The 16,552-nt window shown below is 43.5% G+C and overlaps 1 protein-coding gene across 4 annotated transcripts in view; it reads left to right on the forward strand.

The window, feature by feature from the left end:
- agpat4 (1-acylglycerol-3-phosphate O-acyltransferase 4 (lysophosphatidic acid acyltransferase, delta)) overlaps window positions 1-16,552 on the forward strand; it is a 192,942-nt gene that overhangs the window by 37,425 nt on the left and 138,965 nt on the right. For 3 of the 4 annotated variants that reach the window (XR_013578660.1, XM_078556739.1, XM_078556741.1), the window contains exon 2: window positions 6,568-6,799. Coding sequence is in view for 3 of the 4 variants with exons in the window: in XM_078556739.1 (XP_078412865.1) it covers window positions 6,622-6,799 (178 nt within the window). In the remaining variant the exon portion in view is untranslated. Of the gene's footprint in view, window positions 1-6,293; window positions 6,369-6,567; window positions 6,800-16,552 lie in introns of those variants that run through there. The other variant, XM_078556740.1, reaches the window with a different exon arrangement.

Genomic DNA, 16,552 nt, shown 5'->3' on the forward strand with positions numbered 1-16,552 from the left:
GATGGGTGTTCTGAGTCAAAAGGAGGAGTGTAATAAAACTAACATTTCCATTGATTTGGCAGCTAGATACATGAATAAGATTCAAGTAATTTAAACACTCGGCCAAATAGGATACACCCAAGAATTCCAGGAAGAGCTAACAACACGATGAACAGAGATGGCTAGGGGTTTGCTAGAAAAGAGCATAACAGAGGAGTACTGGAGAATAGCAAATGTAAAACTCGTATTTTATAAGGAACCAGGACACCTAGGTAACTAACTGTATTCAGGCATCAGGACCAAATAAATTTCTGGAATCATTGTCAATGTCAAGACAGTGGAAGACTTGGAAAGCAATAATTCAACAGAGTACTTAATGCAATTGGATGAATTAACCAAGATGTGGATAAAGGTGAAAACATAATGTAATGTAATTTAGTAAGGAATTTGATATGCTACCTCACAGAAAACCAGTGCATAAAATAAACACATTGTATTGGTAAGAGTGTAGTAAGATGGAATGAATGTCAGTTTCGAGATGGGAAACAGCAGTTCTGTGTGGAGAAGGGTGGTGATAGACTCTTGAAGGCCCGGTACCCAGGATCAGTATGCTTCAATGTTTATAAATAATGAAGGCGAGCATACCAGCAGTTACATCTGAAAATTTGTAGATTACACTAAAGTAGCAGGAATAGGTAGGGGGAAAGTGGATAGAATCTACAGGAGAACCTAAATTGTTTGTCAGCGGGGGGAACATACATGCAGTTGAATTGTACTTTACAAAAGTAAAGTAATGCACTTGGGAATAAGGAACAGGCAAAGAAATTACAGGAATGGGAAACTATTGGTGAATATAGATCAGAAAAGGAATTTTTGGGGCACAATACATGGATCCTTCATTGCATCAAGTCAATATTTGGCCGCTGTCAAAAATGTAAATAGGATTTTTAAATTCTTTTCATGGGATTTGGACATTGCTGGCTAGGCCAGCATTTTTATTGCTCATTCCTAACTGCCCTTGAGGAGGTGGTGATGAGCTGACATCTTGAACTGCTGCAGTCCAATTGGTGTAGGGAACTTGCGGGTGGTGGTGTTCCCATGCGTCTGCTGTCTTGTCCTCCTCCTAGGTGGTAGAGGTTGTGGGTTTGTTGGGTTGCACTAAAAGAAGAATTCCCACCATTATATTGAGCATTGCTCAGGTCTTGCCTGGAATGTGTGTAGTTTTGGATCCCCTAGTATAATGTAGCTGAATTGGACAAGATACAAAATAGTCAAGATAATAGAAGAAGTCAATGCATGCAAAAGACTCGAGGATTAATTACTTTTCTAATTAGGGGAAAGACTGAGGGCTAACAATTGAGGTATTCAAAATAATACAGTTCAGAGATAAATTAGGAATTTGATTTGATATGAGATGGCTTAAACTAATGTCCCCTTGTTCTCCTGCGAAGAGGTAGATTTCGATGGATGTTAGGAAATGCTACTGTTCAGGGAGGGTAGTTGGTTAATGAAACAGTTTGATGAAAAATGTTATAGAAAGGACAGGACTTGTATGCAGATAAGTTAGTATCTTCAGTTCAAAATTGGGAAAGTATCTGCATTATCAGTTGCAACTGTTAGGACATCAGGAAATTGGACAAGATTCCTTTTCTAGCCTTGAGCTTTCAGTATTTCTGTATGAAACCAGACCCTGTAGTTCTGGTGATTACCAGGAGGAAGCAGTGTGAAGAGGAGGGAGAAGGCTGGAATTTTGACTGCAAGACCAGGAGGAGAAAGCATTTTGGTTATATGTAATGGCTTTGTTGTGACAAGTACAATCCAAATCCGGAGAAAGCAGGGTAATGAAGGTTCACCACTGAAGAGAGGAGTTAAAATGTGGATAGAACCAGTGTCAAAAAAGTAGAAAGTGTGAGGACAATGAGGGGCAGCAAATGTAGTCGTGGTAATAGGTACTTGTGATGGATGAAATATTACACTGGACACTATTTTCAGATTCTTATTTTCCCAGAACTGACCTCCATCCATCTGAGTACATTTTTTTTTCCAAGTTCTTTCGGTTCTTAGTTTGAACCTACTCTTCATATGTGCTGCTGCAATATGACTTCATATGACTATATAAGTTTGTGACAATGGAGGCCAAGCTACAAGATGCATGCAAATTGGTAACAATTTTTCTGACCTGCCTTTCTTATTTGCATTTTCAATATGGTTGCCAACCCTCCAGGATTGGCCTGGTGTTCCCAGGAATTTAAAGATAAAGCTTCAGGACACTGCTGCAAACAACCTGGGAGAAAAATCATACAGGCTTTTACAAAAACTGCACCTTTACATTTTCTTTTATCAGTTTAAAAAATATTGGATGTGGGCAGTTTGGCTGTTTTGACAGTCAAGAATTATCCAGTCAATTAACAGTCTGTTCACTCTATGCTTAGTATGGGAAAATGGTGCATTACATGGCTGGGTGTGTTGGGTGAACATTGGTGTGGGCAGAATTAATAGAGATAAGCTCATGTGATGAAAAAAGATGGACCACCCAGCATCGACCTAGGCACCGGATACGACAATGGCAAACTCAGCCCTGCCGACCCTGTAAAATCTTCCTTACTAACACCTGGGTGCTAGTGCCAAAATTGGGAGAGCTGTCTCTCAGACTAGTCAAGCAACAGCCTAACATAGTCATCCTCACGAACATACCTTACAGATAATGTCCCAGACACCACATGTCCTGTCCCACTGGCTGGACAGACCCAGCAGAGGTGGGGGCACAGTGGTGTACAGTCAGGAGGGAGTTGCCCTGGGAGCCCTCAAGATCGACTCCGGACCGCATGAAGTCTCATGACAACAGGTCAAACATGGGTAAGGAAACCTCCTGCTGATTACCATGTACCACCCTCCCTCAGCTGATGAATCAATGCTCCTCTGTGTTGAAAATTTCTTAGAGGAAGCACTGAAGGTGGCAAGGGCACAAAATGTACTTTGGGTGAGGGACTTCAATGTCCATCACCACGAGTGACTTGGCAGCCCATGACTGACCGAGCTGGCTGAATCCTAAAGGACATTGCTGCTAAACTGGTTGTGCAGTGGGTGATGAGGGAACCAACGAGAAGGAAAACATACTTGACCTCATCCTCACCAACCTGCCTGCTGCAGATACACCTGTCCATGACAGTATTGGTAGGAATGACCACCGCACAGTCGTTGCGGAGACGAAATCCTGCCTCCACTCCTGCCCTCCATTGTGTTATGTAGCACTTTCGTGCTAAATGGGATAGATTTCGAACAGATCTAGCAACTCCAGACTGGGCATCCATGAGGCGCTCTGGGCCATCAGTAGCAGCAGAATTGTACTTGAACACAATTTGTAACCTCATGGCCTGGCAAATGTATTGCCGTTCCTTCACTGTCGATGGGTCAAAACCCTGGAACTCCCTTCCTAACAGCACTGTGGGTGTACCTACACCACATGGATTTCAGCAGTTGAAGTCAGCTCACCATCACCTTGAGGGCTACTCGGGATGGGCAATAAATGCTAATCCAGCCAGCGAAGCCCACATCCTGTGAATGAATTTTAAAAAAAACACAATTGCAAACTTTAATCTTCAAGTACACCACCGGAACTGCTGATTATTTTCCTTGGTTTATTGAGTGGTGTGTTTTATAGTCCAGGAAAAGTGTGTATGCACACAACACAGATTGTGAATGTACAAGTGGCACTAAGTACATAACGAAGGAAGACCTAAGTTGCCAACTAGAAATCTTTTTTTTTGTATTCTTTCACGGGATGTGGGTATCATTGACCAGGCCAGCATTTATTACCCATTCCTAATTGCCCTTGAGAAAGTAGTGGGTGCCACTGCCTTGAACCAGTCCATGTGATGTAGGTACATGCACAATGCTGTTCCGTGTGGGGGTGGGGGGGTGGGGGGTGGTGGTAGTGCTAGGATTTTGACCCAGCGACAGTGAGTTTGTGTAAACGAGGCTGTGTGAGGGGTGAGCGAGTCTGGGAGGGCCTGGTGAGTGAGTGGGTGAGAGCTGGAGCTCAGATTGGGAGTGAGCCAGACACACATGCACCCTGACCCCTCCCCCCAAAAACTATCTATAAAGCAGGCCAGGAGAGGAGGAAAACCCAGCCTGAAAGGCAACCAGCTTCCAACCCCTGCTTTTGTATGAATTGTGCTGAGGCAAGAACAGTGTGTGTGCTGCCAGAAGCGAAAGCAAGGTCAGTGTTGTTAAACCCAATTCCTTAGCTCAGTCCCAGTTTCCACCACTTCCCTGGTGACCAGGACTTCAGTCTCTGTGTCTCTCAAGTGGAAAGGCAAAAAAGTACTTGGTGCTTTTTAATGGTCATTTTTATTTCTTTTTAAAAAATGATCAATGTATTGCTTTGCCATTGTTTTTATTAAATTTCACATTAAATATTGTGCCAAAACTTAGCTTGGTAAAAATTTGCTCATCAGCCCTTTGAATGAGGAATGAGGTTGCTTTGTCTTGGATGGTGTTGAGCTTCTTGAGTGTTGGAGCTACATTCATCCAGGCAAGTGGAGAACATTCCATCACACTCCTGACTTGTGCCTTGAAAATGGTGGATAGGCTTTGGGGAGTTAGGAGGTGAATTACTCGCCTCAGAATTCCCAGCCTCTGACCTGCTCTTGTAGTCACAGTATTTATTTGGCTGGTCCAGTTCAGTTTCTGGTCAATGGTAACTCCCAGGATGATGATAATGAGGGATTCAGTGGTGGTAATGCCATTGAATGTCAAAGGGAGATAAGTTAGGTTCTCTCTTGTTGGAGATGATCATTGCCAGGCACTTGTGTGGCGTGAATGTTACTTGCCACTTATCACCCCAAGTCTGAATGTTGTCTTGTCCTTTTTGCATATGGACACAAACTGCTTCAGTATCTGGGGAGTCGTGAATGGTGCTGATCATTGTTCGCTAATGATTGCATATCCCCACTTCTTACCTTATGGCGGGAAGGTCATTGATGAAACAGCTGAAGATGGTTGGTGCTAGAACACTACACTGAGGCACTCCTGCAATGATGTTCTGGAACTGAGCTGATTGACCTCTAACAACCACAACTATCTTCCTTTTTGCTAGGTATGACTCCAATCAGTGGAGAGTTTTCTCCCTGATTCCCACTGACTCCAATTTTGCTAAGGTTCCTTTCCTTGATGCCACACTTGGTCAAGTGCTGCCTTGATCTTGAGCAGCAAGTCTTACTTCACCTCTTGAGCTCAGCTCTTTTGTCCATATTTCGACCAAGGCTATAATGAGGTCAGGAGCTGAATGGCCCTGGCGGAACTCGAACTGAGTGTTCATGTGCAGATTATTGCTGAGTAAGTGCTATTAGCACTATTGATGACACCTTCTATCACTTTTCTGATGATTGCGAGTGGACTACTGGAGTGGCAGTTGGCAAGATTGGATTTCTCCTGCTTTTTGTGGGCAGGGCAACTCTGGGCAATTTTCCATATTGCTGGGTAGATGCCAGTGTTGCAGCTGTACTGGACCAACTTGGCTAGGGGTGTGGCAAGTTTTGGAGCACAAGCCTTCTGTGATACATTGTCAGAGCCCATTGTTTCCAGTGCCTTCAGCTGTTCCTTGATATCCCGTCGTGTGAATCGAATTGGCTGAAGACTGGCATATGCGATGTAGGTGACCTCAGGAGGAGGCCAAGATGGATTGGAACTTCTGGCTAAAGATGGTTGCAAATGCTTCAACTTTGTCTTTCATATTGTTAGGTTCCCCATCATTGAGGATAGGGATATTTGTGGAGCCTTGTCCTCTGGTTAGTTGTTTAATTGTTCACTACCATTCGCAACTGGATCTGGCAGGACTGCAGAACTTGGACCCATTGGTTGTGGGATTGCTTAGCTCTGTCTATGGCATGCTGCTTCTGCTGTTTGGCATGCAAGTAGTCCTATGTTGTAGCTTCATCAAGTTGGCGCCTCATTTTTAGGAATGCCTGGTGCTGGTCCTGGCATGCCCTCTTCATTGAGCCAGAGTTGATCCCCTGGCTACAATTTCTGCTGCTGCTGATGGCCCACAGTGCCCCTATGCTACTGCCTCCCCATGATAAACAAAGTGCCATTATCCTTTCCCTTTCTACTTCCTGCACTGAAAGTTGGTTGTGCATTTCTTTAGTTTGCAAAATCACTTGAGAGAATCATGATGCAATCATAGTTGCGTTCAGTTAAAAAGCCACATTTCAATTGTTTGTACTGCAGTAGACATAGTTTCGACACCTCACTGAGATTGCCACATAGTGACACTTGAATCGGACAACAGGGGCAGATGATTTGAAGAACCAAGGCTGCCTAGCAGTGTTCCAACTTCGTAGCATTGACCATTTTGAGGTGTTAGCCAAATGCCAGCAGTTTATATTTCTGTAGGTGTTTTACATGGCTGCTGCTTCTGTTGTGTCTCTAGTAAAGTCACTTTTTTTTCTATTTGAGGAAAATTAAATTTTTTTTGTTGCTGTAAGAGGGAATTTTGTTAGTCAAAATTTGAATTGTAGCCTAGTCAATGTTTTTTTTTAAAGTAAATTCTAATCGTTTTCTATATCTAATGACTTATCTGTGTTGCAGATTTTCTTTATGAACTCTGGACATTTGGTGGATATATTGGAGGCCTTGTAAGCAATGGGTATCATAGCCTTCTTGAAATCTCAGTTCATCTGCCACCTTCTTCTATGCTACATCTTTGTAGTGACTGGACTCATCATCAACTTACTTCAGCTGTGCACACTGATAATATGGCCGATCAACAAGCAACTCTACAGGCGAATCAATTGCAGATTGGCGTACTGCATTGCCAGCCGTAAGGAAACCTTTATTTAAATTTATTCAGGTCTATTCTATGTGGAATTGGACTGCCATAATTGCAGTCAGTTGACATCGTGGCTTTTTGGGAAGAGGACCAGCTTGGGGGAGATGAGTCATTTCATCATGATATCATATCAATGCAGTTCTGATTGTGTGAATTCTATTTTTGAAATGCAAAAAATGTTTGTGTCAATCTGATGGTTTACTTATTGACCTACTATGGAAGGTGTGTCATGATGGAAATGGAACTTATTATGTGTTTGGAAACATAATTTGCAGGCTACTAAGAAGCTTTTGAAATTCTGTGACTTGATCAGTATTTTTAAGTGAAAGGTTACTAAAGGTGATGTAGTTACACAGCATGGCTTCCTGTGGAGTCTTCAAAAAGGTTCTACAGTTAAAGTTTCAGAAGTTAAACAGAATTGTCTCAGACTAGCGAATTGAAATAATCATGCTACAGGCATTTTCCTCCCCACTTACACCCTGTCCCCACCAGCTACTTTTTTCCTCACCTGGCCTGAGGGCACTGGTCTTGGCTCACAAATAAAGAATAAACACTGAGCACTGAAATTATTCACAATCAGTTGGTTTTTGGGATAGCTTTAATCATAGGCTCTTACTGCTGTAGAACTCAACAGCTTTTCTCTTGGAAAGATTGAGTTTTGGGGTATTCTTCTGCTAATTGTATAGCAAGGGGCAGAGAATTTTATTTGACTCGCTCCCTTTGATATACTGTCAAATATGAAATTTTAAAGTTTGTCATGATTTTTCAAGGTACTGTTTGGATAACTAACCAGATCAAATTGTGGCTCCAGAATATTCATCATTCTATGTTCTTGATGACAAGTTTTCAACTGAATGATAGAAATGGAAGTTGTTTCCATTCCGTTACAAACTGGGGCTAAATTTATATCTATCTTGCACTTTTTGTTTGAAATTCAGTGAGGGTAACATTGCTCAACTGTGTTTGGGCACTTCCATATGGTGGAGGGACGGTGATATGAGGAAGTGGAGAAGCTTCTGAGTAATAAAAATAAGAAATTAAAATTGCTCAAAGATTACGAAAGAATCCTGCACCTTGTCCTTACTCAAAGGGCATATTTTTGACTGTTAATGATGTTTGTAACAGAAGGCATTTTGTTACAGGCTGGAGTCGTGCAGATTGGCAAGATTGTTGTAGTCTGGGATGCCTTAAAAGTGAAGACATACACATATGATAGCCTCTTTTTAACTATCATTTGCATTCAGAAATATAACGTTGTCTGCTGAACATCACATGCTGCCGTATGGAATTTTGCAAACATATTCTGAATTCCTGAAGAACTTTTAAAACTTGAATTGTAGAAGGTTCCTGAATTAGGAAATGTCGGCAGTCAGCCTTAGAATCAGCAGTGAGATGACTAGAAATTGCTCCCCCGTAGCCCCCTTTAAACATGAGGGAACCAAGGGTCTAGAAAGACTGAAGAACTTGACAAAATCAGGCATAAAGAAATGGTACTGAAGAAATTAATAGCACTAAGTGGCGATTAAGTTCCTTGGACCTGATGATATGTATCCTAGGCTGTTAAGAGGCAACTGCAGAGATAGTGGATACATTAGTTTTGATCTTCCAGAACTCCTTGGATTCTAGAATAGTTCCCAAGGCTTTGAAGGTAACAAAAGTAACCCCACTATTTTAGAAAGGAGGAGGAGAGAAAATTGGGACTAGGTCCTAACATCAGTAGTGGACAAAATGCTAGAATCTATTATTGGGGACATGTTAACAAGGAAATTAAATGCCTTTCCATAAATCTGTGTTGTGTTTGACAAATCTGTTGGAGTTTTTTGAGGATGGAGCTAGTATTATGGATTGGGGGACCAGTGGATATAGTGTACTTGGATTTGTAAAAAGCATTTGATAAGCACCACACAAGAAGTTATTACGCAACATTAGCACTCGTGGGCCAAAGCCAGAAAATGCTGGAAAGACTCAGCAGGCCTAGCAGCATCTGTGGGGAGAGAGACAGAGTTAACGTTTCGAGTCCATATGACCCTTCTTCTGTGCGTTAGCACTCGTGGGATTGGGAGTAATATATTAGCATGGACTGAGGATTAGTTAATGGACTGAAAGCAGAAGGTAGGAATAAAAGGGACTACTTAGGGTGATGCGAGAATCGGTACTTGGCCCTCTGCTATTATGCAATCTATATTAATTTAGGTGAGAGGACTGATGTAACATATCCAAGCTTGCTGACGATACAAAGTTAAATTGGAAAATAAGTGATGAGGATGCAAAGAGGCTGCAGAAGAATATAGGCAGATTGCATGAGTGGGCAAGAACATCGAAGAATGTGGAGATATGTGAAGTTATCCATTTTGGTAGGGAAAATAATAAAGCAGAATATTTAATAGTGAGAGACTGGGAAATATTTGTATTCAAAGGGACCTGGGTGTCCTTGTACATGAATAATAAAGTTAATATGCATGTACAGCAAGCAATTACGAAGGCAAATTGAATGTTAACTTTTGCAAAGGAATTGAAGTAGAAGAGTAAAGAAATCTTGCTACAATGATGCAGGGCATTGGTAAGTCCACTCTTGGAGTACTCTGTGCAGTTTTAGCCATCCTACCTAACAAAGAACACAGGATCACAGTCTCAGAATAAGGGGCTGGCCGTTTAAGACTGTGATGAGGAGACATTTCTTAGAGGGTTGTGAATTTTTGGAATTCTTTACCCCAGGGAGCTGTGGGTGCTCAACCATTGAGCATGTTTAAGACAGAGGTTGATAGGTTTTTGGGTACTAAACGAATTAAGGGACATGATAAGACGGAAAAGTGGAGTTAAAACAGAAGATCAGTCAGGATGGTATCACAGGCTCACAGGGCCAAATGGTCTATTCCTATTTCTTGTATTCTTATCTTATTTGGGCATCTACAATTGAGCAATGTAACTATGGAATTCACAAAGTCCTGAGGTGAAACAGTGAATACTCTGTACATGCTACAATTTTGTGTTGGCTGAGTGTTTAGGCCCTCTCATGGCAGAGTTTTATGTTGTCTAGCTATACTTTGGATATTTCTGCCAATGAAATCTAAATTTGTAATTAGAGCTTAATTTCAAAAGTCCAATTTGCTTTAAATGTGCAGATGTGACTTAAGCAATGATATGTGTATTATTTTACAGATGCCAGTGCTCCGAATTCTATCCTGTAATGAATGAATGAATTGCTCTGCATTTAAAAGACCCACATGTATAACCACTTTATAGTGGTGGAGGAGTGGGATATTTTGGTGAAAGTGTGTAAATGGGTGCTAACAAGATGTAAAAACAAAAAGCTAAAAGCTACTGCGGATGCTGGAAATCCAAAACAAAAACAGAATTACCTGGAAAAACTCAGCAGGTCTGGCAGCATCGGTGGAGAAGAAATCAGTCAACGTTTCGAGTCTTCATGACCCTTCGGCAGAACTGAAGCATAGTTAGGAGAAAGGTGAAATATAAGCTGGTTTAAGGTGGGGGGGCGGGGGGAGAGAGAAGTTGAGGGTGTGGTGATTGTGGAGATAAGCAAGCAGTGATAGGAGCAGATAATCAAAAGATGTTACAGACAAAAGGATCAAAGAGGTGTTGAAGGTGGTGATATTGTCTAAGAAAGGTGCTAATTAAGAATGGAAGACAGGACACTCAAGGTACAGCTCTAGTGAGGGTGGGGTGGAAAGACTAACAAAGTTTTAGTTTTAGATTTAAAAATAATGGAAATAGGTGGGAAAAGAAGAATCTATATAAATTATTGAAAAAAAAAAGGGAGGGGGAAGAAACGGGATGGGGATGCGGGGAAGGGGTGGTGGGGGGCGGGGGGGGTGCGGAGTTTAAGATCTAAAGTTGTTGAATTCAATATTCAGCCCAGAAGGCTGTAAAGTGCCTAGTCGGAAGATGAGGTGCTGTTCCTCCAGTTTGCGTTGGGCTTCACTGGAACAATGCAGCAAGCCAAGGACAGACATGTGGGCAAGAGAACAGGGTGGAGTGTTAAAATGGCAAGCGACAGGGAGGTTTGGGTCATTCTTGCGGACAGACCGCAGGTGTTCTGCAAAGCGGTCGCCCAGTTTGCGTTTGGTCTCTCCAATGTAGAGGAGACCGCATTGGGAGCAACGAATGCAGTAGACTAAGTTAGGGGAAATGCAAGTGAAATGCTGCTTCACTTGAAAGGAGTGTTTGGGCCCTTGGACGGTGAGGAGAGAGTAAGTGAAGGGGCAGGTGTTGCATCTTCTGCGTGGGCATGGGGAGGTGCCATAGGTGGGGGTTGAGGAGTAGGGGGTGATGGAGGAATGGACCAGGGTGTCCCGGAGGGAACGATCCCTACGGAATGCCGTCAGGGGGGGAGAAGGGAAGATGTGTTTGGTGGTGGCATCATGCTGGAGTTGGCGGAAATGGCGGAGGATGATCCTTTGAATGCGGAGGCTGGTGGGGTGATAAGTGAGGACAAGGGGGACCCTATCATGTTTCTGGGAAGGAGGAGAAGGCGTAAGGGAGGATGCGCGGGAGATGGGCCGGACACGGTTGAGGGCCCTGTCAACGACTGTGGGTGGAAAACCTCGGTTAAGGAAGAAGGAGGACATGTCAGAGGAGCTGTTTTTGAAGGTAGCGTCATCAGAACAGATGCGACGGAGGCCAAGGAACTGAGAGAATGGGATGGAGTCCTGGCAGGAAGCGGGGTGTGAGGAGCTGTAGTCGAGGTAGCTGTGGGAGTCGGTAGGCTTGTAATGGATATTGGTGGACAGTCTATCATCAGAAATTGAGACAGAGAGGTCAAGGAAGGGAAGAGAAGTGTCAGAGATGGACCATGTGAAAATGATGGAGGGGTGGAGATTGGAAGCAAAATTAATAAATTTTTCCAGGTCCCGACGAGAGCATGAAGCAGCACCGAAGTAATCATCGATGTACCGGAGAAAGAGTTGTGGGAGGGGGCCGGAGTAGGACTGGAACAAGGAATGTTCCACATACCCCATAAAGAGACAGGCATAGCTGGGGCCCATGCGGGTACCCATAGCCACACCTTTTATTTGGAGGAAGTGAGAGGAGTTAAAGGAGAAATTGTTCAGTGTGAGAACAAGTTCAGCCAGACGGAGGAGAGTAGTGGTGGATGGGGATTGTTGGGGCCTCTGTTCAAGGAAGAAGCTAAGGGCCCTCAGACCATCCTGGTGGGGGATGGAGGTGTAGAGGGATTGGACATCCATGGTGAAGAGGAAGCGGTTGGGGCCAGGGAACTGGAAATTGTTGATGTGACGTAAGGTGTCAGAGGAATCACGGATGTAGGTGGGAAGGGACTGGACAAGGGGAGAGAGAAGGGAGTCAAGATAACGAGAAATGAGTTCCGTGGGGCAGGAACAGGCTGACACGATCGGTCTGCCAGGACAGTTCTGTTTGTGGATTTTGGGTAGGAGGTAGAAGCGGGCCGTCCGAGGTTGGGCGACTATCAAGTTGGAAGCTGTGGGAGGAAGATCTCCAGTGGAGATGAGGTCAGTGACAGTCCTGGAAACAATGGCTTGATGTTCTGTGGTGGGGTCATGGTCCAGGGAGAGGTAGGAGGAAGTGTCTGCGAGTTGACGCTCAGCCTCCGCGAGGTAGAGGTCAATGCGCCAGACAACAACAGTACCACCCTTGTCAGCGGGTTTGATGACAATGTTGGGGTTGGACCTGAGAGAACGGAGTGCAGTGAGTTCAGAGAGAGACAGATTGGAATGGGTGAGAGGAGCAGAGAAATTGAGACGGCTAATGTCACGCCGACAGTTCTCAATGAAAAGATCAAGAGAAGGTAAGAATCCAGAGGGAGGGGTCCAGGTGGAGGGAGAATATTGGAGGTGGGTAAAAGGATCCGTTGAATGGGGAGAGGACTCCTGCCCAAAGAAGTGAGCACGGAGACGAAGACGGCGGAAGAAGAGTTCAGCATCATGCCGAGCCCGAAATTCATTGAGATGAGGGCGTAAGGGTATGAAACTAAGTCCTTTGCTGAGCACTGAACGTTCAGCATCGGAGAGGGGAAGGTCAGGGGGTATAGTGAATACGCGGCTGGGGCTGGGATTGGAAGATGGGGTGGGGACGGAGGGACAAGCAGGGGTGGAGGGTCCCAGATGGGTGTTGGTGTCGATGAGTTGTTGGAGCTTGTGTTCCTTAGCACTTGAGAGAAAGAGAAAAAGTTTCTTGTTTAGGCGACGGATGAGGCGAAGAATAAAATGAAACTGGGGGCACGCGCAGCTTTGAAAAAGGGTGCAGCGGTGCTGCTGGAGGGAGAGATCGAGTGTGTTCATATGGCGGCACATGGCATTGAGTGTGGATCTCAGAATGCGACGGGAACAGCAGTCCGAGAAACGTTTTATGTCCCGGAGATACCTGTAATCCTGGGTGGGTTCGAAGCAAGAGGGATGGAATTTCAGTTGAAATCCACGTGGGGTGAGTTGGAGACGGAGACAGTCACTGAGAAAGGAGATATGGCTGTGAAAGCGGGTTTTAGTAAACACCTTGTCAAACACCAGGAGAGAAGTGGAAAGCAATGAAGGTGAGCAGGGCAGAAGAGACAGGCGGAAATCCTGTCGGAGAACAGAACCATACTTCTTCAGAGAGGGCATTTCTTGAAGAGAGGTGGCAGTCAATTAAACACAGATAAAAACAAAAAGCTAAAAGCTACTGCGGATGCTGGAAATCCAAAACAAAAACAGAATTACCTGGAAAAACTCAGCAGGTCTGGCAGCATCGGTGGAGAAGAAATCAGTCAACGTTTTGAGTCTTCATGACCCTTCGGCAGAACTGAAGCATAGTTAGGATAAAGATGAAATATAAGCTGGTTTAAGGTGGGGGGGGGGCGGGGGGAGAGAGAAGTTGAGGGTGTGGTGATTGTGGAGATAAGCAAGCAGTGATAGGAGCAGATAATCAAAAGATGTTACAGACAAAAGGATCAAAGAGGTGTTGAAGGTGGTGATATTTTCTAAGAAAGGTGCTAATTAAGAATGGAAGACAGGACACTCAAGGTACAGCTCTAGTGGGGCTGGGGTGGAAAGACTAACAAAGTTTTAGTTTTAGATTTAAAAATAATGGAAATAGGTGGGAAAAGAAGAATCTATATAAATTATTAAAAAAAAAGGGAGGGGGGAGAAACGGGATGGGGATGGGGGGAAGGTGGGGGGGTGGGGTGGGGGGGAGTTTAAGATCTAAAGTTGTTGAAGATGTGCCTGTTTTGAAAGTCTGGTTTTAGTGTACAATTTTGATTCTAGTTGCTGATTACCATAATTTGAACTTGCTTGGGGGGGCGTTAAAGTGGATACCTGCAGGTTTAGCACTCAGGACCGATGGACATAATTTTCATGAAGCAGTTTATGTGGACTCCCTGCATCTATACCCAGTGAAGATCTGGAGTGTGTTGGTTGCCACATCTTAGGATAGTTTGAACCAAGTGAGAGAGTGCACAAGTTCTTAGATGCAGCACTAGAGGGATGTCCTCTATCTGCAGGGGATGGGGTCCTTCTTGTCCTTATGTCCCTCCCTCCTGCATCAGTTGATGTTGCTCTGCCTGGCCACATGCTATCCTTCCATTCCAGCTACAGACCAAAGGAGGCCCCTAGAAAGATGTGGTGACCAAGTACTTCCTTTCTTCTGACCCCCATTAAGATAGAGAAGCGCAACATTTGATTGCTTTTATTTTTAGGTGTAATGCTGAGAGAATTTCTGGGATAAATGTTAAATGTTAGTGAAATATTGATTAAAATATCCCAGGAAGTCTTCCAATGTGTTTCAAAAATCACTTTCAAACCTCCAGTAGTAAGTGAATGTAAAAGGTGCTGTAACGTTTTAAGTAGAGCTCAATCCTCTCTCAATCAGCTGGTTGCCATTAGGCGAGGGCATTAAATCAAGCGCTAGCCTCCTTTTACTAAGCGTTAGCAGGCAACTTAAGTGGCAATCAGCTCTGAACGGTCCTTCAGACCATAACTAGCGCAAACTTCAATTCCTTTACCAAAGTGCTGTTATGTGCTAAACTTGAGCTAAATCAGCGTTTTAGCTTTAGATCCCATCTTGTCCACCATGGAGGCTCTTTAGTGCCTAAAAGTACCTGGATAAAATCACTTACAAGATGAAACTTCTTGGATCTCTTGGAGGTGATGGCACAGTGGTATTGTCACTGGACTAGTATTCCAGAAGATCCAGGGTAATTCTCTGGGGACCCGGGTTCAAATCCCACCATGGCAGATGGTGAAATTTGAATTCAATAAAAATCTGGAATTAAAAGCCTGATGATGACCACGAAACCATTGCCGATTGTTGTTAAAAACCCATCTGCTTCACTAATGTCCTATAGGGAAGGAGATCTGCTGCCATTACTTGGTCTGGTTTACCTGTTACTCCAGACCCATAGCAATGTGGGTTTACTCTTTTAAATGCCCTCTGAACAGGGCAATTAGGGATGGGCAACAAATGCAGGCCTAGCCAGTGATGCCCATATCCCATGAACAAATAAACAAAAAAAGGGAAACAATGGTTCACCACAGAGATTAGTTTATAGTTGGTGTATTTTGGGCAAATCTTTCATTAATTATATATTGCAATATTGAAGCTCATTGAAAACAGTTCAAATTTATAATCATCCCAGACGTAATATACAGATTTTTCTGCCACTGGGACAAGATTTGTGCAGACACTTAGACAGATTTGTGCCTGTTTTGTTTCTGGCAGCAAACCTTTCCCAATGTCGGAACTATTGAATAAACTGGTGATGGGAAAACAGAATTACTGATCTATTAGGTGGGCTGAGAGCTTGCCCAGAACAAAAGACATCACTCTGATGCTCTGTTTTGTGTCTGGAAGGAAGCAAGTAATTGACCACAAACCAATTTTTTTTTTTTGAAAAAAAATGCATTCCTGATCTTTGTTATATTGGCAAGGAAAGTTCACATAACTGAAGACCTCTATCTAGTAATCTCTTTTGCATCCTCTCTAAGGCCTTGAAGTTCTTCCTAAAGTACCCCAGAAATGGCCACAACACTCCAGCTGAGGCCTAATTAGTGTTTTATAAAGGTGTGTAATTAATTTACTTTTCCCAGCAGGACTGAGATTGAGATTAAATGTTGTTGTGAGTTCTAGTTCACATAGTGTCTTACATTGATCTCTTGAGTGTTTTTAATATCTTTAATTTTTTGTGTATTGATTCGTGTTGCCAAAATTCAGGATTGTCTTGAGAAATCTAGGTTAGAATTGCATTTTACCCCCAGTTAGTGCTATATGTGACTGGAAATGGTGTGTCTGTGCATTGCCCCATTGTGCAATCCAAAGCCAAAAATGGTAGTGGGAGCAATAGTGAATTTGCATCTTATGTAACCATAGAGCAGTACTTTGCTATTTGATTGATGGCGGTGATAAAAAAGTATTTTTGTCTTGTTTTGTGGCGATTCCTTTAATACAGTCAATACATAAGTGGGGAGAAATTGACTCCATAGTACTTGTGTTTTTTTTATTGGGTGCTAATCAGCCTACTGAAGGTTGAATGTTGGGTCCTAGATGTGAACGTACTTGCTGGATGCCCCCTTGGTACAGAAGTTAGTGCGCGTGCACTGGATGACCAACAGCAGCAGGCAGAGCAGGAAGATCATGGCAATCAGCCGGTGTGATGTGCTGTCAAAGACCACACTCCAGCCAATCTTTTCATAAACTCCTACAAATTGAACATGTGCTTGATGGCACCAAGGACCCTCCCACCAGGGCTATTTAAAGGAATCATGAGCTACTTGCAGG

Source organism: Cetorhinus maximus, chromosome 14, assembly GCF_964194155.1.
Source record: "Cetorhinus maximus chromosome 14, sCetMax3.hap1.1, whole genome shotgun sequence".
NCBI lineage: Eukaryota > Metazoa > Chordata > Chondrichthyes > Lamniformes > Cetorhinidae > Cetorhinus > Cetorhinus maximus.